At 47.2% G+C, this 25,509-nt stretch overlaps 2 protein-coding genes across 9 annotated transcripts in view; one reads left to right on the forward strand and one right to left on the reverse strand.

Annotated features, from left to right (window-relative positions):
• The window catches only part of LOC121834129, a 474,916-nt gene that overhangs the window by 21,281 nt on the left and 428,126 nt on the right, over nt 1-25,509 (forward strand). The gene's annotated exons all lie outside the window — the stretch shown is intronic.
• Nucleotides 5,203-25,377, reverse strand: LOC121832897. 8 transcript variants are annotated; one of them, XM_040220080.3, is made up of 5 exons: nt 25,321-25,377; nt 17,388-17,659; nt 16,524-16,575; nt 14,122-14,227; nt 5,203-5,342 (listed from the first exon to the last, which is right to left on the reverse strand). In XM_040220080.3, the coding sequence occupies exons 2-5, from the start codon at nt 17,595-17,597 to the stop codon at nt 5,264-5,266; spliced, it is 447 nt and encodes a 148-aa protein (XP_040076014.1). In that variant the 5' UTR covers nt 17,598-17,659; nt 25,321-25,377; the 3' UTR covers nt 5,203-5,263. The 8 variants fall into 8 exon arrangements, 6 of the variants coding, with proteins under 6 accessions (XP_040076014.1, XP_042143805.1, XP_042143807.1 ...); XM_042287871.1 differs by lacking the exon at nt 25,321-25,377 and adding an exon at nt 24,850-24,900; XM_042287873.1 differs by lacking the exon at nt 25,321-25,377 and adding an exon at nt 18,326-18,473 and having other exon boundaries at nt 17,578-17,659.

Raw genomic sequence — 25,509 nt, forward strand, 5'->3', positions numbered from 1 at the left:
CTATTAGCAGCTGGAGAAGGAAGCGCTTGCGCTCATTTTTGGGGTAACGAAGTTTAGGGATTACCTTCTCTGCAGGAGCTTCACCCTAAAGACAGACGACAGACCACCAACCTTTGGTGAGATTGTTCAAAGAAAGCAAATCGATTCCAAGCATGGCTGCGGCACGCATCTAGAGGTGGGCACTAACGCTTGGAGCGTGTAAGTATGTGATCAAGTACAAGCCTGGGTCACAAAACCTGAACGCAGACACTCGGTCGTCTGCCGATGGCAACTGCCCCAGATGGAGCAGAAACCGAAGAAGCCCAAGATATGGGGGTCTTCACAGCGGACATGTTGGACGCCAGCCCAGTGTCCAGACGACAGCTAGAAGACCTGACGGGGAAGGACCCAATTATGCAAAGCCTACAAGACGATCAGCAGAGGTTGACCAAAAAGACTTTTGGACAGTTGCCTTCAGCCATACTGGCATCATCGTAATGCACTCACGCTGGAAGGGGCCCTCATCTGCATGGGTGGAAGAGTGGTGATTCCAGAATGTGCACGGAGGGCATTTCTATTGGAGCTTCATGATACTCACAAGGGAGTCAATGCAACTAAGGCACTGGCACGCACGCTGGTGTGGTGGCCAGGCATTGACCGTGAGGTGGAAGAGTTGCTTCACCGGTGCACAGTGTGCCAACGGGCGGCTCCCATGCCACCGAGTAGGAAGCCACTGGCATGGCCAGCAACTAAACAGCCGAGGTCAGGCTGTTTGTGCAAGGGACTTTGGTAATGAACCCCGCTGGCTGAGTGGAACCATCACGTAAGAACTTGGAAACCGCATGGCGCTGGTGCAAACACCTGGTGGGATGATCCGCAGACATCATGACCAGCTACGCCTGAGGCTTGAGGTCAACACACCTGACCCTCTGCACCAACCCAGTGAGCGCAATGAGGATTTAACGTTAGAATGGGGCCAATCCTCAGTGGCTCCAGAGACTTCAAGGGCCACCGTGGAGCCAAGCAAGGAGCAGCGTCCAGTGCAACAACACCGACCGCCCGAGCGGCTGGACTTGTAGTTCCACCATTCCACCAAGTGTGGGGGAAGTGTTGCGGCCGGAAGCGGCAACACTGGCCAGAGCCGCCAGCCTTCTTCCGGCAAAGCAACAACTGTTGTCGAGCGCGACGCCATCACGCCGACTAGGGTCGGACGTCTGTAACCTGTACCCTAACAATGTATTCACGTTTCTCGTCTCTTATAAAAAACCCGAGTTACAAAGCGCTGTATTTCCTGACGCGCTAACAGTAGTAGTAATCTTATTATCAGTAATAGTAGTAGTATTATTGCTCCCAGCAAGGACAGATGCTGTTATTATTATTATTATTATTATTATTATTATTATTATTATTATTTTTATTATTATTATTATTAATAATTGTCGGCTTAGACGGACCCGTCATTTGACATACCGAAAGCGTTGTGTGAATAAAAAGATTATTATTATTATTATTATTATTGCGCACAGCAAAGGACGCATGCTGAATCTGCTCCCGCTGCTTCTATGGAATACTGCTGTTTCTACACTGTTCAGGGTGCCAGCTATGTGCCCACACCAAGTATACCTGCTGGACGGAAAATAAGACCACCTTTCTGCAATCTGGGGTAAGCTCCTTAATCTGCAAGAGTTGCAAAACATCAGCGGGGCTGCTAGTCCTAACAGCAGAAGCCAGGCCGGATTTGACGGAAGCGTCGTTCAGCCACCACTCCGCACCGCCCTCCCCCACTGCTTCCACTCGTTCGGAGAAACCTTCCTCTTCCCCAGGCGGTCCTCATGCAGACATGAAATCCTTACAAGCCCTCCTCCTCAACTCCCTCGAGGGGATCTCGTTCCTCACACACGAGGTCGCTGCTCTTTCATGACGAGAACGCGCAGCTCTGCCAAGGGTATAGGTATACCTCCCAGCTGCACGCAAGTGCCATACTGTCTTAGCGGACTGAGCTCGGAGCTGTGCGTAACACTCGGAACCAATGGAACCGGCCGGCAGGAAACAGCTGCCTTTTTCCTAAACTGCGGCGATGAGCCGCCACCATCCCCTTCCTTTGGTGACCCTGTCCAACCTTCAGGGCATCCATGCCATCAAGCTCCATCAAACTTCAATGGGGCTGGTTCCGCAAGGAGGGGCCAAAGGTCCCCAGGGCAAGACGGCCGTTGTTGAGGGCAAGTGTGTCAGCCAGCTGTACACCTGTGGCACTGCCACCCTCTCCACCACGTCGCCAACACGCTGTGCACATGACGCATTTCGGCCCATCTTGCGATCCTCCGAGCCTTTAAACCCACATTAGGAAGCAGGGCCCTCTTCGCGAGCTTGCGTGCACCCGACTGAAGACACGGCATGAAAGCTACTCGTCCTTACGAGTGATGGCTGCAAATGAAGAAATAGAGAAACTTTTTGATCCCCTTCTCTGGCCAGAGGGAAGCCTTTTCAACGAGTTGACAGGTCAGCTGAATGAGCGCCACACATAGCAAGCGGTATTCGAAGCGCTTCTCTTCCATAATGCCGGAACAGATACGTAACCTAGACATTTACTATCAGAATGTCCAAGGTCTTCCCACAAAAGCTAACTTTTTTTCTAATGTAACTCTAACTGATGTGTCTATTATTGCGCTAAACGAGACCTGGCCTTGTTCTAACATTTATTTTTCCAATGTCTTCCCACCTAATTTTGCAGTACTTAGACGTGATCGTGTATTCTCTACTAGGAAAAAGACGTTGGGTGGAGTGCTGAGAGAAATTGATGCGTCCTTACAACGTGTTAGGCGTCCGGATCTTGAGACATTGTTTGAGTCAGTGTGGATAGAGCTGCCATGTGCGAATGGCGAGCATATCCTCCTGGGCGCTTATTACTTGCCCTCTGACACGTCTCCAGATGGTTTTCGCCAATGTCTACTGGGCATTGAGTGTACAACCAAGGCCCTGAATAAATTCAAATTTATAGTTCTTGGAGATTTTAATGTCTGTAACATATGCTGGAAAGCAGCCTCAGTGTCCTCTAGAAGTTACTATATTATTCAGAAATCTAATTTCGTGCTGAATTTTTCATCATTTACAAATTTAAAACAATACAACTGTATCTCAAACACCCAGGGCAACATGCTTGATCTATGTTTCGCAAATCTAGACTGTACAGATATAACAGAGGGTATGTCAAGCTTGGTTTCCTTGCTCCTCTCCTCTCTCTCTCCCCCCCCCTCCCTCCCTCCCTCCCTTTCCTCCCCTCCCCCCTCCTCCTCCTCCTGCTCCTCCTCCTCCTCCTCCTCCTCCTCCTCCTCCTCCCTCCCTCCCTCCCTCCCTCCCTCCCTCCCTCCCCCCCCCCCCCGGACGGACATCATGCCCCACTGGAGATCAGTATACCTATCTGACATGGCATGAGACGTTATTCACGGAGACATCCTGAAGTGAATAGACACAATCTTTCCGCTGGAGATTACGTTAGTTTGTACAATCATTTCTCCAATTACGACTGGTCCTCAATCACTCCGTGCTCCCGACGTTGCCCAAAAGGTTCACGATTTCGCTCGCATCGTTCAAGAACGAATGAATCAATTCATCCCGTTACAGGGGGGGGAACACCGACGGCCGCCGTAGAGGCAAAGTGTGTTTCTGATGAGCTCTGTGTTGCACACCCAAAAGTTCAGAAAAATCATATTCTGCACAAATTAGTGATTACCACCATATTCTATTAAGCACAAGGCACATGAAGACACCAGTTTTTCGCCGGTGAGTGCAATTGTGGTGAAATTAGGAAGACTTTCCCGAGCGGGAAGGCTAAGCCTTCTGTTAGCGTTGTAGGCCTAGCTAATAATACGGCGATGAATCAGGCCCCGCCCGGTGGAACCGATGCGGGCTGCACGGCTGTCACGTATGCCTCGGAAATCAGCTTGGATATAAATAAAAATAATTTCATCTACCGAAAAGATGCAAGTGCAGCAGATAACCAGGATTACCCATCGTCGGGAACGAAAAAAACAAGGCAACTCTGGATCAACGTAGTCTTGAAGGCACAGCGTCGACGAGCTCGGCAACAGCTTAACCTAACTCAAAAGCAAGTCACGCTGCCACCTTCGCTTTCGTCGCCGAGGCAGCTGAGAAGAGCTACGACCCGCAGACCTGCTCCCACGCCCACACCCTTTACCCTGGAAGAGTTTAAGCGAATTTTGCGACCATGCAACGGACTCAACGTAGGCCGGCTCCAAGCGTCCTCACTGCTCTAGCCCAGCTTCAGGGCACCAGCACAATGGGGCAACAAGCCAACAGGTGCCTGCAGATCAACCAGAGCCAAAACACTGCAATAGTGAGCATCCCATCTAAAGTTGCGAAACTATTACTTCACATAACCCAAACCAAGATTGGCAAAGCAGAGCACACAGTGGAGGTCTGCGGACTTGCGCCAAACGATGCAGTAAGGAGTTTTACAAGAAGTCCAAGCCCAGTTTTCGATTCAAGAAATCATGAAAAATATAGACCAAGATGAACTTTACCTGAAAGACGCAAGGAGTGCAGCAAAGCACACCCGGAAGAGAAGCACTCAGGAGAGACATACTGCGCAAACTGCCATATCAGGCAAAATGACACAGGGTGACACCTTTCTAGCCAAGAAGAATGCAAATGCGTGTCTCCAGAAGAGACCAAAGGATCCGACGATGCAAGGAAGGTTGCAACACAACCGCACAACAACGAAGCGTGAGGAGGCCGAAACAAATAAAACAGATTCTCACCGCGTTAAAGATTTCCCTCCGCTAAGCAATTATCACACGGGGCACACCAGGTAAGCAGACGTACAAACAAGCCCTTAGAGCAAAAGGCGAAACAGCACGACCCCGAAATGGGAAAGCAGCATCCATGTCAAGCATCCAAGACGCTGCCAGTCAAGCCCAATGTGGCTTAGGCAGGTCTGACTTCAACCTCGCTTTGTTCATATGCAATAAATTATTATTATGTCCTCGTTTATGGCTTCATGGACAAAGACATTCAGCTGGCTCCAGGCCAAGCCCACCATAGCATTCTATCCAAAGCAACAAGCCCAAACGTCAGCTCGCAAAAAGTATAAGAGTCGATGAGACACGATTCATGGGGCAGCAATGTTGACCAGGCGGAAGCAGAAACCAGGACCTTTAGGCAATGCCGCAGCTTCATCTTCTCTTGAAACGCAATATCAAACAAAGAAATGGCTGCATGCATCACTCACCTTGCAGACATCTACGTAGCCGCTTCCGTTGCAGTCTTACCTCATTCCTGATCTAGACTGCAGAGACAGCAGATGCCGTTCAGCGAACACGCTGCCGCTCGAATCAAGCCAAGTTCTGCGGGATGCACCAGACAAAATATGCTCGTGAGCTTGTATCATTAACACAATCACATTTCATATGCCAGAATATCCTACCTTAAGATGACAAGTGCTGCTAAAATGTAAATGAAGACACAGCCTACTGTACGTAAATTTTCTGGATGTTGCACCATTTTGGCATACCTTACAATAATAATAATAATGCTTTATTTGAATCATGCCCCAGAACGACCACTAGGTCATGTGTGGTGGCACATAACATGGTAGTACATGACTTAACACAATGTACCCCATTTGTAAAAAAGAAAAGACTAACATGCAATCAGGAATTGAAAAGATAAAAAATTAGCTCCCTTCTAAACACTGATATATCTGAAAAGATATTAACATGAGAGGACAGTTCATTACCACAAATCTGCATCCTTACCATCGGTGACAATTTCGATTGAATGGAGGGGTAAAATATACTAAATTCTCTAACAACACTGTTACAAAAGCAAGAAAGAAAAACATCACTTATTTAAGCCACCAGCAGACATCCAGAAAAAACCACCTTGGGACCTCGCGATACTGCTCACACGCCAGTCTTTCTCGGCAAATTACCATGTGCAGTCTCCACATTAACAGTGCGCACGTTCCGACAGTGTACAAACAAAAAATAGGCAACGACAATAGCGAGAGGAAAATGGGAGCTCGTTCGTGGTGCCGTGCCTCGCATCTCCCCTGTAGACCAAACTGACCATTTTAAACCGAAGCAGCGCCAACGGGCATGGCCTAAGAAGTATCTCTAACCCTGCCATGTCCACGATGTGTGAGCATCGACAGCTGCTGGAGGAAGCACGACAGGTTGAACCTTGCTTTCCCTCGGAGGGGTGGAAGGGAGATTTGTTTTTGAAGGCCTCGAAACTAAGCGCTCATCTAGCATGCTGCAAGGGCTTGATCGTGGACGGCGAGTATAGTTTAGATGACCGTCAAAGTTCTCTAAGGGGCCTGAGTACCCTTTAACAATTCCTGAGGGGTGTAAGAGACCCATCATAGCTTTTTGAGAGACCTGTGAGGTCTGTCCCAATCCTTTTCGTGAAACTACAGCCCCTATCAAAAATTATTTTAACGGGTCTCTAGGTCAGATCATGCGACCATTCAGGATACATTCCGTCGGGGAAGCCACTCGGTCATTTTGCAACGGGTTGCGCGACAAGTTTTAGAAATATAGGAGACATTCCCCAGTCCCTTCCCGTAGTGGCGCGGCCCCAGCGAAGAGAAAACGGGCACGCACGAAACAACCCGTTGTGGAAAGGACGTTGCTCCTCTCCACTTCAGCTCTTAGTTTTCACCATTTCCCCCTTCACACGTTTTGCTGTTTGATTGTAGATAACCTGTTTTAGTCAGTCGAAATACAGTCTTTGTCAGAATCTGGTCACCCTGTTTTTTCTCAGTTTTTGGAGACCAAGTGTCGCGTTTTCCGGGTTCAGGGTCTAGTTGGAGGAGTCCCGGCACACTTATGACACAGAGCTCTGCTTTTGCTGATTGTTTAAGGGCTTGCTTCGGTATCAAGGAGGCAGCCGGGCTTGCTGCCTATATTTCGTGTGCAGGCTTTTTTGCCCCTACGTGCCGAACCTTGGTTTTCCCACGACAGGCTGTTTGTTACATCCAGGATTGCATACGTCTGCTCCTTAAAAACCGACGACCAGTTTGCGCTTTCCACTATTCCCTCGCTTCCTCCTCTCCCATGGTGAGGAGGAAATTCTGCCTTGCAGAATCTCGAGTCTGGTCGTCGGCCTTTAACCCCGAAACGCAGGGCCAAACGTAAAGATTCACAGAGGAAACCAGGCCCGGGAGACAGATGAGTCGATGGCCGTTAGGTCTCTCGCTAAGCCGGAGACAAGGTGCCTCTGGTTCTTGTAATCGTACCTCTCCCATGATGCTCACAGACCAGGCATGATACTCTGGAATGACTGGCATACTTTTCTTCTTGCTCGATCATCTCCGCTTACGTTTCTCAGCCCCAAAAACGTGCTTCGGTTGACATGCGCCGACAGTTTGGTTTTGCAGCGAAGAGCAGTTGGTTGGTGTCCTGCATTAGGCTATTTCCTACTTACACCAAAATTCATAGCATGCTAACCCAGGAGCCAAATAATTGTGGCCCGAGAGAGTCTGGCCCGAGCCAATGAGATTATTCTGTCTCCGTTAAAGCCCCAAGATCTGTACCATTCTTCCCACTAATGAATGTACTCTTATTCGACGTATCTTTTATTTTAAATGTAGAACCTGGGTATAACTGTAATATTTGTAACGCTGTCACTGGACCCATCAAATGTTCATCTCGTAGTACGTAATCTGCCCACCCAAGTCTCCGATTACAAGCTACCAGCACTGGTTCAGGGATGAAAATGTTTGATAGCTCAAATTTCTTTGTGTAGCAGGAAAAAATGGTGCTTCTAGATAACTTTAAACGACCAATCTCAGTGGCCAATGGTCAGAGCAGCACAACTGACATTGCTAGGTCAGATATACTTACGAAACAAAAGATCTGGTGGCTGTTCCTTGTAGCCTCTACCCAAGATTGAGGTAAACAACAATGGGCGATGCAGGTTTGCAAGACATTATTTACATGGTTGAGCAAGCCAATTAAATTACCGACATAACATTTTTTCCTGCCAGTTTGACTTTCAATCAGCAGGTTCTCTCGAAAGTCATAAAACCATACCAGTAGCCCCATTTTAGTACAAGTGCACTTTCAGACAACTCCTGGAAATGTTATGCGAGAACATTCATGGCAAATACGGTTCCATTTTTGTCTGCAGGTGACAGATGCTACCTCTAGAGCCCTGGCTACTCACCCCTATTTCTGGCAACCCCAGCAAGAGGCAGCGCTCAACAACAGCGTGTTGAGCGGTGCGTCTTGTCGAGTCTGGCCTCGGCCAACACCGCTCAACACGCTGTTGTTGAGCAATGCATTGGTAAACTGAAAAACCAGTTCCGGTGCCTGCAGAAGTACCACGCTCTGCACTACGACCCAGAAAGAGCACGTAATTTAGCAACAGGATGTGCTATTCTGCACAATGTTTGCTTACACAGCTCCGTTCCCGAGTCTGCCCCAGACCCCTTTGTGTAGGAAGAGTCTGACTGCGGGTACAATGATGACAGTAGCGACACCAACAGCGACACTGGCACTAGGAGCCTCAAAGAAAGAACACTAGCAATGCAGCGTCGGAAAGTCAGGAAGGTGGACGCCCTCTCTCATCGAGCTTGTCATGCTCTGCGGTGTTGGCATGCTTGCCGTAATCATTCAGCTCACTGGAGTCGCGCTGTGCAAGCTTAATCATATCTCATCAAAGACTGGGAAGCACAGAAGGTGTACAGTTCTACATCCATGTAATGTGGGTGGCTGCACAAATTTTAGCTCTGATGTGGGAAAGTCAAATTTGGGGGTTTTACGTGCCAAACCTATGACGGGCATCTGGCACCTATGACGGGCATCTGGCACGCCCCAGCGGAGGACTGAGGATTAATTTGGACCACCTGCGGAGCTCGGTTACACAGTGCCTTCTCTGCAATAAGCCTCCGTCATATTGCGGGCACCTCGGTCGGGATTCGAACCCGCCACCTGAGGACCTGTAGGCCGGTGCTCTCGCCTCAGAGCCACCGAGGCGGCTTCTGATGTGGGAAATCACTTATTGGGTTGGGGTGAAGGCATGTTTTTGCATCCACATACATCATGTGCACGCAGAACTTCACACATTCTATGCTCACCAGTTCGTTGCAATGACATGCTCTTAAATCGTAATGCAGATATTTTTTTCTTCCTTTTTTACTTTTTTTGTTTCTCTTTATAAGCCTAAGCAGTCAATGTAGTCCACTTGTTTGCTCTCGTAAATGTCTCTGTCAGGGTTTCTTTTGGTACACATTTTCATAAAATTTGGCTGATAAACACTGTGTTCAATGAGGTTTTGGCAGAGCTTTGGTGGGCCGATACAAATTTTTTTTTTTTTGAGTGGGTGCATTTTTTTAGTTGCACTACCTGCACCGGTGTGAAAAAGTGCAATGTGGTGTACTTCTGGCATGTGTAAGAAAGTGCAAGGTGGTGTACTTCTGGCATGTGTATCGAGATAGAACCGTAAATACATTGCCCTACAATTTTCTTCACCAGTGCAGGTGTGGCTAAAAAGATGCACCTAGAGTCGGTGACAGGTCAAGAACGAAGTGGAAGCTCCTCCCACCCTTTTCCACTTCAGCCGAGCAAACGTTAAAGGGCAACTCCGGTCCATACTTTCGGTTTTGGGATTATGACTGTTTTTAGTCCAGTCAGCGTCCCTGAACTGCAAGGTGCAATTTTTTTCTCGTTATTGTGCGTAGTTCTACAGATATGAACCCCTGAAAGTTTTGTTTGGGGCGCGGCCAACAAACCCGAAACTAGCCGCTCGAGGCTCCGGCAACGCTCGAAATCAACCGCTATGTGAACGTGACGTCAGGATCGTTCTCGTTCAACGAGCACGCACGCCGAGCGGCACCTACCTCTGTTGCGCTAGCCGTCTAAAGATAGGAGGTAAGCTGATTTTGTTTTAATTCTGTATACGTGGTAGTTATCCAGCATATGTAGCAAGGGCTAGTGCATATACCCAAAAGCTAGCGACTGGAAAACCCGTGAACTCGTACGATTTCGTACTCGGCGGCCGCCGCCATGCGTGCGCTATGCCGTACTCGTCGCTTGTATACCCAAAAGCTAGCGACTGGAAAACAAGTGAACTCGTTCGGTGCCGTACTCTGCGGCTGTCGCCGTGTGTGTGGTCTTCCGTACTCGTCGCTAGACCTAAATTGTCATCGGGGCTCTGTGGATGGAGCGGCGTTGCTCTACGCTGTGCTGCCAATGACGTACAGTACTGGGGGCCCTCTCACTTTCGCGCTGCGGGTCAGTCCCAGACACGAAGCTTTGAGGCTCTACGGCGCGAGCTGCGGCGTCCGAACACACGAGTGCTGGGCTGTACACCTCTGTTTTTTCGTTCTTTTTTCCTCGGGCGCATAAAAGGCGAAGTCCAAAGTCCACTCATCGAACAGCGTTCACCCACACTTTCTTCAATTTCCGGTCCGTTCGAAACTTGTGAAGAAGCACCTCCGGGTTGCACAGCGGGTTGTTTGAGCAGCCCACAGCGCTACAAGTTGCGCTCGGCATCTTTCGAGGAACAGCTGGGCAGTCTTGGGCGCACCGAGTTGCTCGCTAAAACGAGTCTTGAAGTCCTCACAAGCAAATAAACAAAAATCTATACCGAAGCTACACGGGCTACAGATAAAAGCAACGGCTAAACACGCCAATCGCAAGCCGAAGTAGCTGTGGTAGTGGCTCAAAGAAGCGCACTACGCGCAACTCCTGGACCAGAGGAAAAAAAGAGAAGGATACTGACGTCACGGCCCAATGTTGCTTTGGCGATCGACAAACCGCTTGCCGCCCGCTAAGGAGCAGCGGCTTGCGGCGGGTCGCATTTTTATTATCGGCATTAGTTGAGAATGCGGCGTCCCACGGACGTAATATTTTGGCTGGGGTCGTAATTTGCAGAGCAGTCGCTTTCTTGTATGGGATCGCCATTGTCGCGGCTTGGTTTGATGGCAGAGTTATTGCTTTTTGGTGACACCATGTTCCAAAACTTCCTTGGGTTACCATTCAAAATAAACAGCGAGTCATAAAAACAAAACTTAGCCAATTTCAACTTTTTATTGTAGTTTTTAAGGGCAAAGTTATAAGCACCCAAAGCATGAGGTGTTAACACGTTTAGCCTTTGCAAATAGCCTTTTCTTGTTATGCAAAAAGAGCAGCATTTTGGTGAACCATGGGTTATTTGAATCAGTGCATACTCAGGCTGTCAGAACAAACATATTTATAAGACTGTTCATTTTAGCTTTAAATAATGCCGGTTTCCTCTACTGATGGAAGAGGACAATTTAAATGTAATGGTCAAAAAAGATTGTCAACCCATGATCTATTCATCTATAATCAGCCTCATTATAATCGCGAATGATCTTGGAAATAGAATGTTTGACGAGAACGGAGTGGCAAGTCGACATGTTGTAACCTATAATCACGGAGCCCGTCGCAGTATTGAATGGACTTGACAAGGTCCGGTGACGTAGTTAGTGCAGGGGTGGAACTCACGAAATGTCCTTGGGAACAGCCACGGGAGCAACTGAAACAGCTGTTTAGGAGCAGGTTGGGAGCAGCTAAAACTATGTTCTGGAGCAGGCTAGGAGCAGCTCAGATCAGTTTTCATTGCACTTCAGCTTGTGTCTTAGACACGCACGGGAGCAATTTCAATAGCGCTTAGCAGCACAGATGAACATGAGTGGTTAGGGACCTAGGTAGATGGGATAACAGTGTAAAAGGTGTGAAAACTTGAAGCTTTGTGAGCCTCTATACTTTCCAGACTCGTACGTAACGTGTTACAAGATTACTTGTAATTGATTATTTTTACTGCAATTTTGTGACGCTTCGATTACTTCCTTTAAGGGGTAATGATCTTTTTAGTTGAACTAATTTTTTGCTGTAATCGATTACAAAATTACCCCCCATTACAATCTTCCTCATTTCTTTTTTTTTTTTTGGGGGGGGGGGGGGGGGGAGGGAGTTGGAGTTATTCAGCTCCGGGCAACGGGCTTTTTTTTTTCGAAATTATTAAGCACGAGGCTGTGAGGATTAGTAGGCCACTTTACTATGCTTCTTTTTCGTGGGTACATTTTTATTTCTACACCGGAGACTACTTATGGGTATGAAAAATGACTTTATCTAGCCTCTTGTGAGGGATTAGGTGTGTGCCATCACTCACTCAGCTTTAAGCGCGAAACACACGTACAACCAAACCGTCCGATCCGACGTGCGGACTGCCGGAATGACCTTGGGGGGCGAGGGGGTTCCGCAGCATCGGAGAGCGTTGAAAACCCTTGCCTCCGACCGTCGTATTGCGCGGTCAGACGTCGGATCGGACGGTTTGGTTGTACGTGTGTTTCGCGCTTTAAGCAAAAACAGTCGAGGCTTTCTTTTTTTTTTTTTCTTTAACAACTGAGCGCGAGATTCCACGGATTATGCTATCATAAAAAAAGTTTGAATGAAAAGTAACGTGGGAAGTAATTGCTTACTTTAGAGTAATTTTTCGATTACTTCTTTGAGGCTGTAATTGTAATTGTAGTCGGGTACTTTATACAGCAAAGTGATTGTAACTGTCATCGGTTACTTTTTCAGTGACGGGTACAAGTCTGATTATTTTCTTAGTGGCTTTCAGCTGCTCAAAATGCAAACCAGCTCTGCTTATCACACAACCCACACGTGCTCGACATAGTACTTATATGTGCGAACCACGTGACGTGCGTAAGCAACGGACGCGGAGTTGCGCGGAGGAACAGGGCACCAAATTTCGAGTTTATCCTATTGTGCAACTGAATATCGAAGCAGCAGACTACGATTAACGAAGTTATCGTATTCGAAGTGACAAGCAGGTGCAAGGTTAAAGTACACCAAACAGATCTACCGATCGCGTGAAAGCTGCTGGCCGGCAAGGTTTCGGATCGGATCACGTTTCAGTTCTATCAAATCACGATTTATCTTGCGGGAACGCGGTTCCAACTTCTAACGATAAAGTACTAAAAGTTTGAGGACACATGCGAAGTAAAAAAACATTTTTTTTGTAAACAGACCAGATGGAAAAAGAATGTTATAAAATAAAATTAGAACGAAGAAAAAAAATTTTAGAGCTATATTGACGGCACAAAATGATTTTGTAGTTGCGCCCGTGGGAGCCGCCGCAAGTCATGTGATAGACCTGTGCGCCGTCTCAAAGTCGACTCACAGTCACGCCGCCGCTGCACGCTGAGCGTGGTGCGCCGCCGTCAACTCATTTCTCCACACCGCCACCGCCGCGCAAGTTTGTCTACCCCGCAGCGCTGCCGCCGTCATCTGACCGGCACACAGGTCTATCACGTCTGCTTCCGCTTTTTCAGGAGCTTTCTTTGGGTTCGAAAAGTTACCGATTAATCTTTGTGTTTTGTTGCACTTGAAATAAAGATGAATAACTAACTTTTAGAGACCATAGGAAGCTTCCGATAGAGCGGAAGCACCACGTGACAAATAGCGACCAGTCACGTGACAACTAGCAGCCACTTTTCCGCAGCGCCCGCCGGCGCCAACTACAAATTCGTATAGCGCCGTGAATATAGCTCTTAAAATTTTTATTTTCCTTGTGAATTCGTTTTATGACTTCCTTTTCCCAACCAGGCTGTTTAAAAAAACTTTATTAGTCCTTTGCATGTGTCCTTTAAGAAGTGCTCGAGCTTCCTTAGGCTTCCTTGCTGGAAATCCTTTGTATTCCTGTTACTAACAAGTGCACCAAGTGAGACACTTCGGCCATTATTGAACACTTTGAATAAACAAATATGAATAGTTGGAAGATGTTACAAAGCAGTCTACATTGATAAAAATTCCTTCTTTCTGCATGTCAAGTTCGCTTGTGGCGTAATCTAAGATTACTACGACATACCAGTTAAGGAAAGTTGGTCTTCAAATGCGGACACCACACGCGAGCCACAGCGAGCTACAATGGGGAGCAGTGCCACGCTTGAGAAGCCCATCGAGGCACAGATGTTGTTTGGTCTAGCCACAGTTTACAAAATGGCCGCTGCAGCAAGAACAGCGGGACTGCGACTGCTCGCTTTTAACAATTCTGCAAAGCGGACACCTATGGCAGTTTTTCAACTGAGATGTTCAAGTAACGGTGGTGTAACCCGTGCCAAAAATGAAATGGAGCATAGAGACCCACTTTATTCGGCTGGCGGATGGAGATTCTGCACACCGACGAGCTGAAGCACTAGCGAAGTCAGTGCGGACGACTGGTGCGCACTTGCTGCTGCTTGTCCCTCTACAGCCTGCAGGAAAAGGGGAGCGCATTACGCACAAAATGCAAACTGTTACGCAACACATTAGTAAAGTTAAAAGCACGCCAGAGGTTTTCAGACGCGTTGCAAGCAATACAATAGGAAACTTTTGCCAAACAACTTTTCACCTTGGTAAGCTCTGTGCAGTCATGTTGCAGAGCAGTTTTCACCATTCACCTTATTAGATTACTCGTAGACAACGAGTTACTGGCATTTTAGGTGCTCCTAAAGCACAGAAGAAAAGAGAATGGCTGTGTTAACGAAAGAAGTCGAGAAGTCTGATCAAAGGCGTATGTGGGGCGAGTAAATCCACCCTTACTCTGTTCTCTTTCCCCTTTGGAGCTGCCTTGGTGGCGTCCTTGCCTGCGCTTGCGAATGATGCATTTTAGTTACACTGACGGCAGAGTTGCCGCGTGACAAGTCCTTCAGTAACGAGGCCAGTTTCCTATAATTACACGAACACACGCTGGTGGCGGAATATTATTTATTTGTTTCTTTAGTTACTTAGAATTACCCTCAAGGCCCCGAAGGGCATTACAGAGGGGAGTGCATGGTTAGTACAGTTCTGATTTTAGCGTTATCGGTGATGGTGACAATATCATCTGGAAGGCCATTCCAGTCTACAATAGCTTCTGGTAGAAGGGAATGTTGAAATGGTCTTGGGAAGGGTAATCTTGCACGAATGATCGAGTCTTGCAGAGATATAGCTGGGCTGGCTGAGGAGAGACTGTCGTAATGGTTCCGAATAGTACATTTTATGGAAAGGCAAAGACGGGAAATTCTGCGACGAACGGAAAGATCAGGAAGAGCTAATTGACATTTCATTGCAGTGACACAAGAAAAGCGAGACTAATTAGAAAAAATAAATCGAGCAGCACGATTCTGGACAGATTCGATTTGCGTTAGTTAAAAAAAGACTGATGTGGGTGCCAGATAGCTGAAGCATACTCTAGTTTAGGGCGAACAAGCATGGCGTAAAGGAGACGTTTAAGGATAGAAAAGGCAGAGTTGAAATTGCGACAAACAAAACCGAGTGAGCGGTTTGAGGATGATATTGTCTCGTCGACATGAACATTCCTGGATATATTAGTGGTTAAACGAACGCCTAGATATTTTTACTGTGTAGCAGTCAGAATGGTAGTGCCATTGAATGTTAACGAGTTTAAGGGCTGGAAGCAAGAATGTGTAAAGCAAAGGTGTGTGCATTTGCTAATGTTGAGACACATCTGCCATGTGTGACACACTGCTTCAAGAGCTTTTTTATATAACTTGCGATTCAAATAAAATGAAATTTACATGGCTTATTTGGCATTACAATCGGACTACAAATATGTACTTTGTTTTGAGGTAACCTAATTAGATTTATTAATATTAAAAATTTAATTTGCAATGATTATGGAAAGGATTAACGCAAATTAAAATACTGAGCTCAGAAAATAAACATAGATCAGTGAACTGAGAGGTATGTGCAATCCAATAAGGTATAAATGAAAGCTCTAGGATGATTTATAAATTACTTATGACACTTTTGAACCTTCCAGTTTCAAAATCATTTTTTGCCGGATGCCTAAAAGGCACCCACAAAAAGCCTGACAGCCTATTTAATATATTTGTAGCCCTCATTCAATATGTCGAAAATCCTTCAGGACAAGATGATAAGTGCTTGCCAAACTTCAAAAAACACATTTTTAAAAATGTGTTTTCTTAGTAAAAGTTTGCTTCAAAGAGCAGTGTCTCCCCTTAAATGCCGTTCTGGAGTGCAACATGGTCATATGGGTTTTTTATTAGTCTATAAACAGCACAGGTCATCAGTGAAAAGATGAACAGAGGATGAGATGTGAAGAGGGAGATCATTAATGTAGATTAAAAAGAGCAAAGGCCCAAGCACAATTTCCTGTGGAACACCGGAAGAAACGGGAGAGAAAGAGGAGGATGTGCTGTTAGTGAAAACGAATTGAGAGCGATGAATAAGGAATGATTCAATCCACTTAGGAACATGAGGATCTAGTTTTAGGAAAGAAAGTTTAAGAATAATGCGATTGTCCGGGACTTTAGCAAAAACTTTGGCGAAATTAAGCAAAACAGCGTCAGTAGGAAAGCCGGTGTCAAGATTTTTAAACAAATCGTTAGTTATAATAAGTAGTTGGGTCCCAATAGAAAGGCGTTTCCAGAGGCCATGCTGCACATTGGTGAAGAAATTGCAGGAATCCAGGAAGTTAATCAGGTGCCTGTAAATGACATGCTCGAGGATCTTGTAGAGGCAGGTGAGTGATATTGGCCTACTTACTAATTTTCCGGTCAGAGGGCAACACCCCTGTGTCCACGGACTGCTCAAATATCTTTGAGGTAAAGACCGGATGAAAATTTAGTGTTAGTGAGAGCCTTCGTAATGATTTCCTCTATGCCACATGATGGAGATATTTTGAGGGTTTCTATACCGCTGAAAACACCCTGAATGTTTATAACAATTGAATCCATTGGAAAATCATTCTCTATAACAGGAGAAATTCCAGTAATGGGTGTAGAAATAGGGAAAGCATCAGAAAACGCACTATTTAAATATTCACACATTCACTATTCAATATGTTATTACAAGAGCTATTCACTAGATTAATTTCAGAGTACAAATCTCCAAAATTTGCGAGGGTTGTTTATTAACATATTAGGTAGAGTTTGGAGAAAGAATGTCTGCTTAGAGTTATCAGAAAGAATGTGTGCTAACACCCCTTTAACATAGTTTTTTATTGGGAAGAGGAAGTGGCAAGCTTAGGCCAAGTATTTGTTTTTTTAGCGCTCCTGAAACATCTTTTCTTTTTATGAGATAAACGATGAAGTGGATTATTGAACCACGGTTTAGACGTAGTAGTTCGGATTGTCGAGCACAGTATGGTAATTTTCAATAAGTTGAAAAAATTTTGTCTCAAGGCTTGCCAATTTTCATTAGCATTATGGCACTGGAAGGTTTCATTGAAATAAACAAAATAAAGCCTTCGCTGTTGGACACTTCAAATACACATACAAATCATATCTGGTTTCAGTTTGAGTCTAAGAACACTGCCTTCTAACTTAACTGGCTAAAGTAGGGTTGACCAAAATCAGCCTAACAACAATAATTGGGAGTGCACTACACTACAGTTCTCTTAACACCTACGCTTGCAAGTCGACGGAGTGCATCGACTGCCTCTCTCTGCACGAGCAGCATTTCCTGCTGAACTGCCAGCTGCTGCTGCTGGGTGGCCAGCAGACCCTGCTGTGTGGCCAGCAGTTCTCGCTGGACAGCCAGCTGGTCCTGCCGAATGGACAGCAGATCCCGTGCCGTATCAACTCCAGACCGTTCGTACCATTCGGTGGTAGGGGGCATGCCACTTGCGCAGGACGTTCCTCCTCTCCTCCCTTTGCCATGTCGCCTTCAGCCACAGACCCCTGCATAATATAATTCAACTATGTAACACGCCACAACGCTATACAGCCCTTCTAGTTATACCTGTGTCTAATAGTGTGCACCCTAAACTCAATATTATTTTTTTTTCGAATGTCACGGATATATTGTCTCCGAGTGGGTCTAGAAATGTGCTGCAGCCCCGATATCCAAGCTTTCGTGGAAAACACCACGAGGCAATACATTCGCACCACATTGTTTTGTACATTAGTGTTCAATAAGGTAAAAAGCAACATGGTGTCTGCTCATGATCCAAGAGATTCACGGTACTTATCGAAGCTGCTGCTGCAGCCGTGAAGTCCCACAGCGGCGCGTCCACTGTCGGGGGCGCACGCCCGCCCCCTCGAGAGAAATCCGTCCCCACAAAAAATAATAATTTTTCTTGCTCCGCGTTTAGGAACGGCCCATCACTCGCGCCTCCACCGGCATACCTGCCAACCTGTGGACATTAAAATTCGTAAAACTCACGCAATTGCGGGGGGGGGGGGGGGCTGTTTCGCAAGGTGGCAAGGCTTAATGTCAGCCTTGTCACCGTGCAAAACGCTTACGTTACACGTGCACGTGCTACAGAATCCAAACTTCTCTCCTTTTTGGACGGCACAAAGCACTGGAATTCCGACGTGTAGGACTTCAAGAACACCTGAAAGTACCTCTTTTTAGGTTTGGAATTTGCCATTGCACCGCGAAGCCACCGCAACCAGGGGAATGCTATGATTACACGTGTAACAAACACAGACGCTGCACTTCTCGCCTCGAAACTGGCCGAAACAGAGGCCCAACCACGTCTGAACACGCCAAACCAACATGCGCCGCCAAACACACAAACAAAGGCTTTGGGCTTTGGATTGATTTTGGATATGTGGCCCCCGGATAGACGGATAGTAAAAACCACAACGCTGCCGTGGACGGCACCTGTCGCCCTCTTGTGGCAGTGTGAGGTACCGCCAGCAACGGTTTTACGAAAAAAATGTTAAAAAAAATAGAAATGAAAAAAGTATCTTTTTTTCGTAAAATTTGAAGCAAGATTCGTAAAATCGTAGAATTATTCCCAATTCATACATTTTACAAAAAATTCGGAAGAGTTGGCAGGTTTGCACCGGTCTTCTGTTAGGGACACGAGACTCTCAGGTCGCAAGCCCACCTCTGGCATGCACGTGAGTTCCAGAAAGTTATTCTTTATGGCCGAAGGGCATTTAACTCTCAAACTATTACGCCCCATAGTGTATCTCGCTCCTCCTTGGTAACAAAGCTCTCTGTAGCAGTCCCCGAGAAAACTCAACTTTCACCGAGAAAGTCCAGGAGAAGCGCAAACTGTCGTGCCGAGACGTAGCGACCTAGCTTGCGCTTCTTAGCGTTGTCGGCCACAACTGTCTTCGCAACGTAAAGGGTTGTAGTTAACGTTGATTGTATTGCCGCGCGCAGGGTCACGGACTTCTAGTACTTTCTCGTTTATTCTTGCTCCGGACCTAACTTCTGTCGTTTATCCCTGCTTATGTTGTTCTAGAAAGTACGTGTACATTCTCGCCGCGAGCGCGCTACGCTCGAACCTTCTCCGCCGAATCTTCGAGATAGTGACTCACTCTAGATAAGACGCCGCTCGCGACCTTGTCGAGTCAGTCTCGCCTCTGCGCTCGATCCTGCGGTTTCGCCGATATCGACGCCCGCGACGCTCTGCTGTTTTCTTTTGTACCCTTTTAATGTGGTGAACTTGTGCCAAAAATAAAAGGGTACAAAAGAAAACAGCAGAGCGTCGCGGGCGTCGATATCGGCGAAACCGCAGGATCGAGCGCAGAGGCGAGACTGACTCGACAAGGTCGCGAGCGGCGTCTTATCTAGAGTGAGTCACTATCTCGAAGATTCGGCGGAGAAGGTTCGAGCGTAGCGCGCTCGCGGCGAGAATGTACACGCACTTTCTAGAACAACATAAGCAGGGATAAACGACAGAAGTTAGGTCCGGAGCAAGAATAAACGAGAAAGTACTAGAAGTCCGTGACCCTGCGCGCGGCATTATCCCCCCCTTTAAAAGCGCATCGTCCCGATGCAGCACAAAACAAAAAAACAAAAAAAACAAAAAAACACAAATCCTTAACAAAACGGTAGCAAAATCGCGAGCCACAGTTCACAGTTCTCAGTTCACTCGTCGACAAGAGTAGAAAGTTCTATCGTTCGTAATACGGCTTCAGCCGGACGACGTGCACCACCTCGGAACGCGCCCATCTGCAAGACGTCAGCCGCGACCCGAGGTGGTGCACGTCGTCCGGCTGAAGCCGTATTACGAACGATAGAACTTTCTACTCTTGTCGACGAGTGAACTGAGAACTGTGAACTGTGGCTCGCGATTTTGCTACCGTTTTGTTAAGGATTTGTGTTTTTTTTGTTTTTTTTTTGTTTTTTTGTTTTGTGCTGCATCGGGACGATGCGCTTTTAAAGGGGGGGATAATGCCGCGCGCAGGGTCACGGACTTCTAGTACTTTCTCGTTTATTCTTGCTCCGGACCTAACTTCTGTCGTTTATCCCTGCTTATGTTGTTCTAGAAAGTGCGTGTACATTCTCGCCGCGAGCGCGCTACGCTCGAACCTTCTCCGCCGAATCTTCGAGATAGTGACTCACTCTAGATAAGACGCCGCTCGCGACCTTGTCGAGTCAGTCTCGCCTCTGCGCTCGATCCTGCGGTTTCGCCGATATCGACGCCCGCGACGCTCTGCTGTTTTCTTTTGAACCCTTTTATTTTTGGCACAAGTTCGCCACATTAAACGTTTATTTCTTCTTGTTCATTTTCTGTTTTCTTTTGGTCACCACCCGTGACAGTATTCATTATTTCAGTACATTAGGTACTAATTCATGCAACCAGATTTCAGGAATATATTTTTTTAATTTTGTCTCATGCTATTCATTTTGTCAACTTAAAAATAATATTTTTACTGTTATACTCACCGCGGTGTTTTGAGATTCTTAGTGGGGACACTTTAAGGGAAAAATCCCGATAGAGTTTCAACTCAGTCGTGCGTGTTGACCGACGTCACAATGGAGTTGGTTCGCCGGTGGAGTTTGCCAAAGATGGAGATGAAGCTGCTCCCATTGGCAATCCCACGAAGGAGATTCACCACTGCTTCTTTCAGCATAGACAGACGGGCGATGAGGTCAGAGGGGATGCACCTACCGAAGAAGCTGCATCACAGAGGCTAGCCTCACCACGTCATGTCATGGCCCTGCTCTTTTCAGCATGTTATTTATTATATTGCGCCAGAAAGCCAGCGACATCAGTACCTGGGCTAGTTGGTGCCACTGATCTCTGTTGTAGTAAGCTGGATCACGGATCGAGGCTCGTCTTAATAGGGAGGAGTGGTGCCACCAGCGCCCATCACTTGACATTGGCTAATGCATAAAACTCTATGGGAAAGACAAAGAAAAGTGACGTTCCCCCGCTCGTAAACTGTTGTCGTCACTGAATCTTTTGGCTGCTGTCGGGAAGCCTGTCAAATAGCTAGTGCACAAACATTAAATCTGACAACCCTCGCGGTTGTTATATAGAAATGTTTTGTTGTCGAGAGTGACTCTACTGGGCAAAAAATGTAGAGCAGCTCACTGAGAAGAGAGTTACCTAGAGGTACCTCGGAGTCGGTGGCGGTTTCAATGAGTCGGGTTTAGCAGGTGACAAGCTTGAAGGCTCTGCTATGATTTCGCTCACTCCCGGAAAGACGCTGCCAATATGGAACTTTGTTGACGTTCAGCAACTTCTGGGCTCCCCCACGACGGCATTATTGACAGCAAGTTTATTTGTTCACTCCACCACGAGAGCAAGCTTGCCAGATCAGCCATGGGTGCTATAGCACAATATTTTAATGGGCATTCGAATGCTTGAGAAATCGCAATTCAACCTCCAAACACACAATAAAATTATTGCAGCACATCGTAAAATACATGCCTTCGAACACTGTGTCGAAGCTTTAATTTCCTTCTTTTGTGTGTTTCTCCCATAGACTTGCGTGTATACACGACTTGCATTGACGTCACATCAGCCACCATTGCTGCGGACCATGCTCCAGTGCCCGTACCTTCCGGAGCACACATTTAGGACCAATGAATTTCTTCCTCTCGGAGAACTTTGCGGAGAAGAACAGATTCGATGCTGCCAAAATGTATGTTCCAGAGGGTACGGGCACAGGAATGGTATGGAGCCATATGACGTCCCGTGCAAGGCACGTATTGCTTGGTGCCAAGCAATGGCTGCCGGTGGCGCCACCGACAGACTTCCGATTTGAATCCAGCCTACTACAATAGAGACCAGTGGTTGGTCCACGCTTCAAGAAAATTGGTCTATGCGTAGGTTTACTCAGCTGCACAAATTTCCGTAGAACTATGGCAGCAGTTGAAGAAACGTTTAGGGTTCCTGCCACATGACAATGTTGGATGCGCAAGAAGCAAATGCCCGTGGCTCAGAGTCCGGTAGAGGCAAATGTGCAGCCCTCCCCGTCGCAACCTCCGAGGCGGAGTTGCGGAATTGCACACAACTGCTTTTAACACTTCGACAAGTCGCGCGAGCGAGTTGCGTGAACTGCTCGTGCCGCAGAGCACGTGAGCTCGGCAGCTGTCCAGAGTGATGAGCGAAGATTGTGGAATCAGGGCTGCCGAAGCGGCATGTACAGCCGTTACGATCAGACAGGAGCACGTCGCTTTGAAGAAAGCAGGCCAGCAGATAAGAAAGGACGTGGTTGCACACTGCACAGTTCTGACGTCACCCGTGATAAAGTTTTCGTGTCATCGACCTCCAGACCAAGCGGGCAGAGCTATACGTAGAAACCATGGTGTAATACGCCACGTCCTGTCCAGTTCTCCCTTCTTTTTCGTCTCTGTTGTTTTGGTGTTTTACATCATGATGCAAAACCAACTAGCCCAACTAGCCATCCTTATACACCTTTCCAAAAAACACTCAACCCCAGGGGCAACAAACTGTTTTCGAGCCCAGTCACTGAGTTTGAGGCTAGACTCTCACCAGCGTCCCTCCTAACCCTAACCGAGTGGACTGTGATGTCAATAGGCGCAGCCTGTGTAGGCGCAGTTTCAAACACTGCTGGCGTATAAATTATCGTCGTTTCCCGCTATATTTTGTGTTTCATGCTACATGTATTTTCCCGAGGACATTGAGAAAGAATTGTCCCACATTTAAAAAAAAAATAAAAAAAACTAAACTATTTTTGTTGGGAACGCGCGCGACAGAACGAGTTCGATTGGAATGTATAGTTCTAGTTGTTTGTGTTTATTTCTTACGATAAGCTTTGACGGCGCCGCAGGATTCACCGCATGTGAAACGACAAAGCGCTTTGCTGTCAAAAATAAATTGCAACAGAAGAGGGCCGCAAGGCATGCATTTTTCATGCTCACAAATAACGTGTTTACCGATGGACAGGACACGGACATACAATTGAGGAAGTGGTAACATTCAAACAATATATCGTACGTACCACACGATGCAGCGTTATCCGAAAAGAATTTATTTGAGAAAGATCTCAAATATCACAGTCACAGTCGACGACAGTCACATCTTGATGATCGGACGGAATCAGAGATGACTTCGTCTCGGGGCCCGTTTTGGGAAGAGCTACCTTTTCTCATAACCGCACCAAAGCAAAGAAACAAACGCGACTGACCCGTTTCTCACCCCAACCCGGACAGCTATATTTGGAGACGACTGAGGATTCTACGCGGATTATCTCTGGGAGGGGGAAGAACAATGTTTGCAAAATCGCGTCGAGGGTCGTTCGACGTCCTTCACCTCCTTCCTTTCCCGTGAATGTCGAGCAGAAAAGCTTGAATGGCAGGTACTTACCAGCCTTATTTATCACAGTGGAAGATAACACAAAAAGGGTACGCAGCACGCATAAAAAAAATTAAGTGGAAACTTTCAAGAGGGGCGAGAAAACATTGAATGCAAAACCGCAAAAACATAGGTAGAGAACCACGCCGAGCGGGTCTTCACAGTCCCAGAGGGTGGCAGAAAATTTCTAGCTGATAGAGGGCGCGAGAGTCGCACCAGCCGCATCAGCATCAGCAACATGGCAGTGGCCTAGGAGCGTTTTTTGGAAAGCTGTATACATAGAAAGAGTTTGGCCATTCATTGGAAAGTATAGGAAGCAAATGAAGAGGCGCCATTGGCCGAAAGCGGGCTGGGCGTGTCCCAGGGCGTCTTCACAGATTTGAATGTGGCCAGCCAGAAGCCGCAAATAATACCCTGGCAGTGGTCGCGAGAAACAAAATTAATAAGTGCGTCGGACTAACCCTTGGCGAGTGAAAACATGATGCATGTGATTGTACTATCACGGTCATACAAAATCAATATCTAGGAGAACGGTCGACATGATCTGTATGCCAGGCGTCTGAGCCACGTCCGAGCGGTCAGACTCTGTCCGAGCAAAACGGAGTTCGAGCGGGACATTCGATTCTTACACCTTTTTGCACGATCATAATCGAAGCATCACGTAGACTATATTTTCAGCCATAAACAGTTACTCTATTAAACTCTTTGGCACAGGTTAAAATTTTTCGCGCTAACACTGCTAGGCGATTATTTGCGGCTTCTGGTTGGCGTGTCAAGCCTTCTATCTGCGTCTCGTACACGCCCTGGCTCTGCCCGCTTCTCCTATTGACCAAAGTCTCGACGACAGCGCTACCAAGGTCGCACGAACGGAAGAGGCCGGCTCTCCGAAGCGCGGCTGCTCGTGGCTTCGTTTGGCTTCGCACGAAACCGAGTGCGAATGAAACGCAAGACATTCTTCTCGCGGCAAGTGCGTGGTTTGAGTGCTGCGGAAGCCACGCTAACGTCGATTGTCCGGTAGATCAGCGCCTTATCACGGCGTGAAACAGCAGGTCAGCGAGGCTAGCATGTGCCTTCTGCCACACGTGAGTAGACCCACTGACCTGCTGTTTCACGCCGCGATAAAGCGCTGATCCACGGGACAATCGACGTTCGCGCGATATCGTTGGAAAATCTGGAGGCTGTGCCACAAAACAGCTGACGCCGTGTTTAAAACCTATGGGAGCACAATAGTGGAAGTCGCCCTTGTGCAAGATGAAACGAAATACAGCGGCTATTTACGGCATACAGCACACGCTGTCAGGATGTCACGACAAAGAATTTCGGCCCAATGGCTGGGGGAGCCAGTTTTTCGGTGCCTACCTTGTGATGTGAAAGTGTCGCCCTTCGGCCAGTCTTGTCTCGGAGTCGGGGTGTGTCGTAAAGCTGGTGTCTACGACGTGGAACTAGAAGGCCTATGAACTGTGCGAGTAGAACGTCGCACGACTACGCAGGAACAATATAAAATAACTGCGACCGCGAAATGCGAAGCATGGTGCGAAGCGTCGATTGCCGCGGGCACGGCGAAAGACAGCCAGACAGCTACGACACTGGATTGGATTGAAAGCCGCAAGTCTGGTGTTTCACAACAAACCGTTGCTAGGGGTGTTGCTAAGGGCGAATACACCATCGTTCAAAAATTCGACGTAGAACATAAACGTCTAAAAAAAAATACACTACTTTTATAAAATTCCAGCATGCAGCAGTCCGCATTTCGCACCCATGGAACTAGTTAGCCAGGGAAGATTGTGGCATGGTTTCGGTTTCGATTGACAGGTTGACAAGAGTTCATACGCAGAGCAGGCCGTCTACATCACCATGACTCTTGTGACTTGGCAGCGGGTCAGGTGCCCCAACCAAGGGGCTGGCTGGCATCCTGACAGGAGCTGCGAGAGTTTCACAAAACAGCGTTCCTGCAATTATTAAAATAAACAAATGTTACGTGCGTGCTTGACCCAACATATGAGAAACCTAGGAGAGCTG

This window comes from Ixodes scapularis, unplaced genomic scaffold (assembly GCF_016920785.2).
Source record: "Ixodes scapularis isolate PalLabHiFi unplaced genomic scaffold, ASM1692078v2 ptg000597l_1___fragment_1__unscaffolded, whole genome shotgun sequence".
In the NCBI taxonomy this organism is placed as follows: Eukaryota; Metazoa; Arthropoda; class Arachnida; order Ixodida; family Ixodidae; genus Ixodes; species Ixodes scapularis.

Bases quoted from the DNA above. Each gene is read 5' to 3' on its own strand.
- LOC121832897 (XM_042287870.1), bottom strand. From the start codon at position 18,351: ATGGCAAATTCCAAACCTAAAAAGAGGTACTTTCAG. The intron at 17,660-18,315 runs GTGTTCTTGAAG...TATATTATGCAG, and splicing joins CTAAAAAGAGGTACTTTCAG to GGGTCTGTGGCTGAAGGCGA. The intron at 16,576-17,387 runs GTAGGTGTTAAG...TTTACCTCAAAG, and splicing joins CACTCCGTCGACTTGCAAGC to ATATTTGAGCAGTCCGTGGA.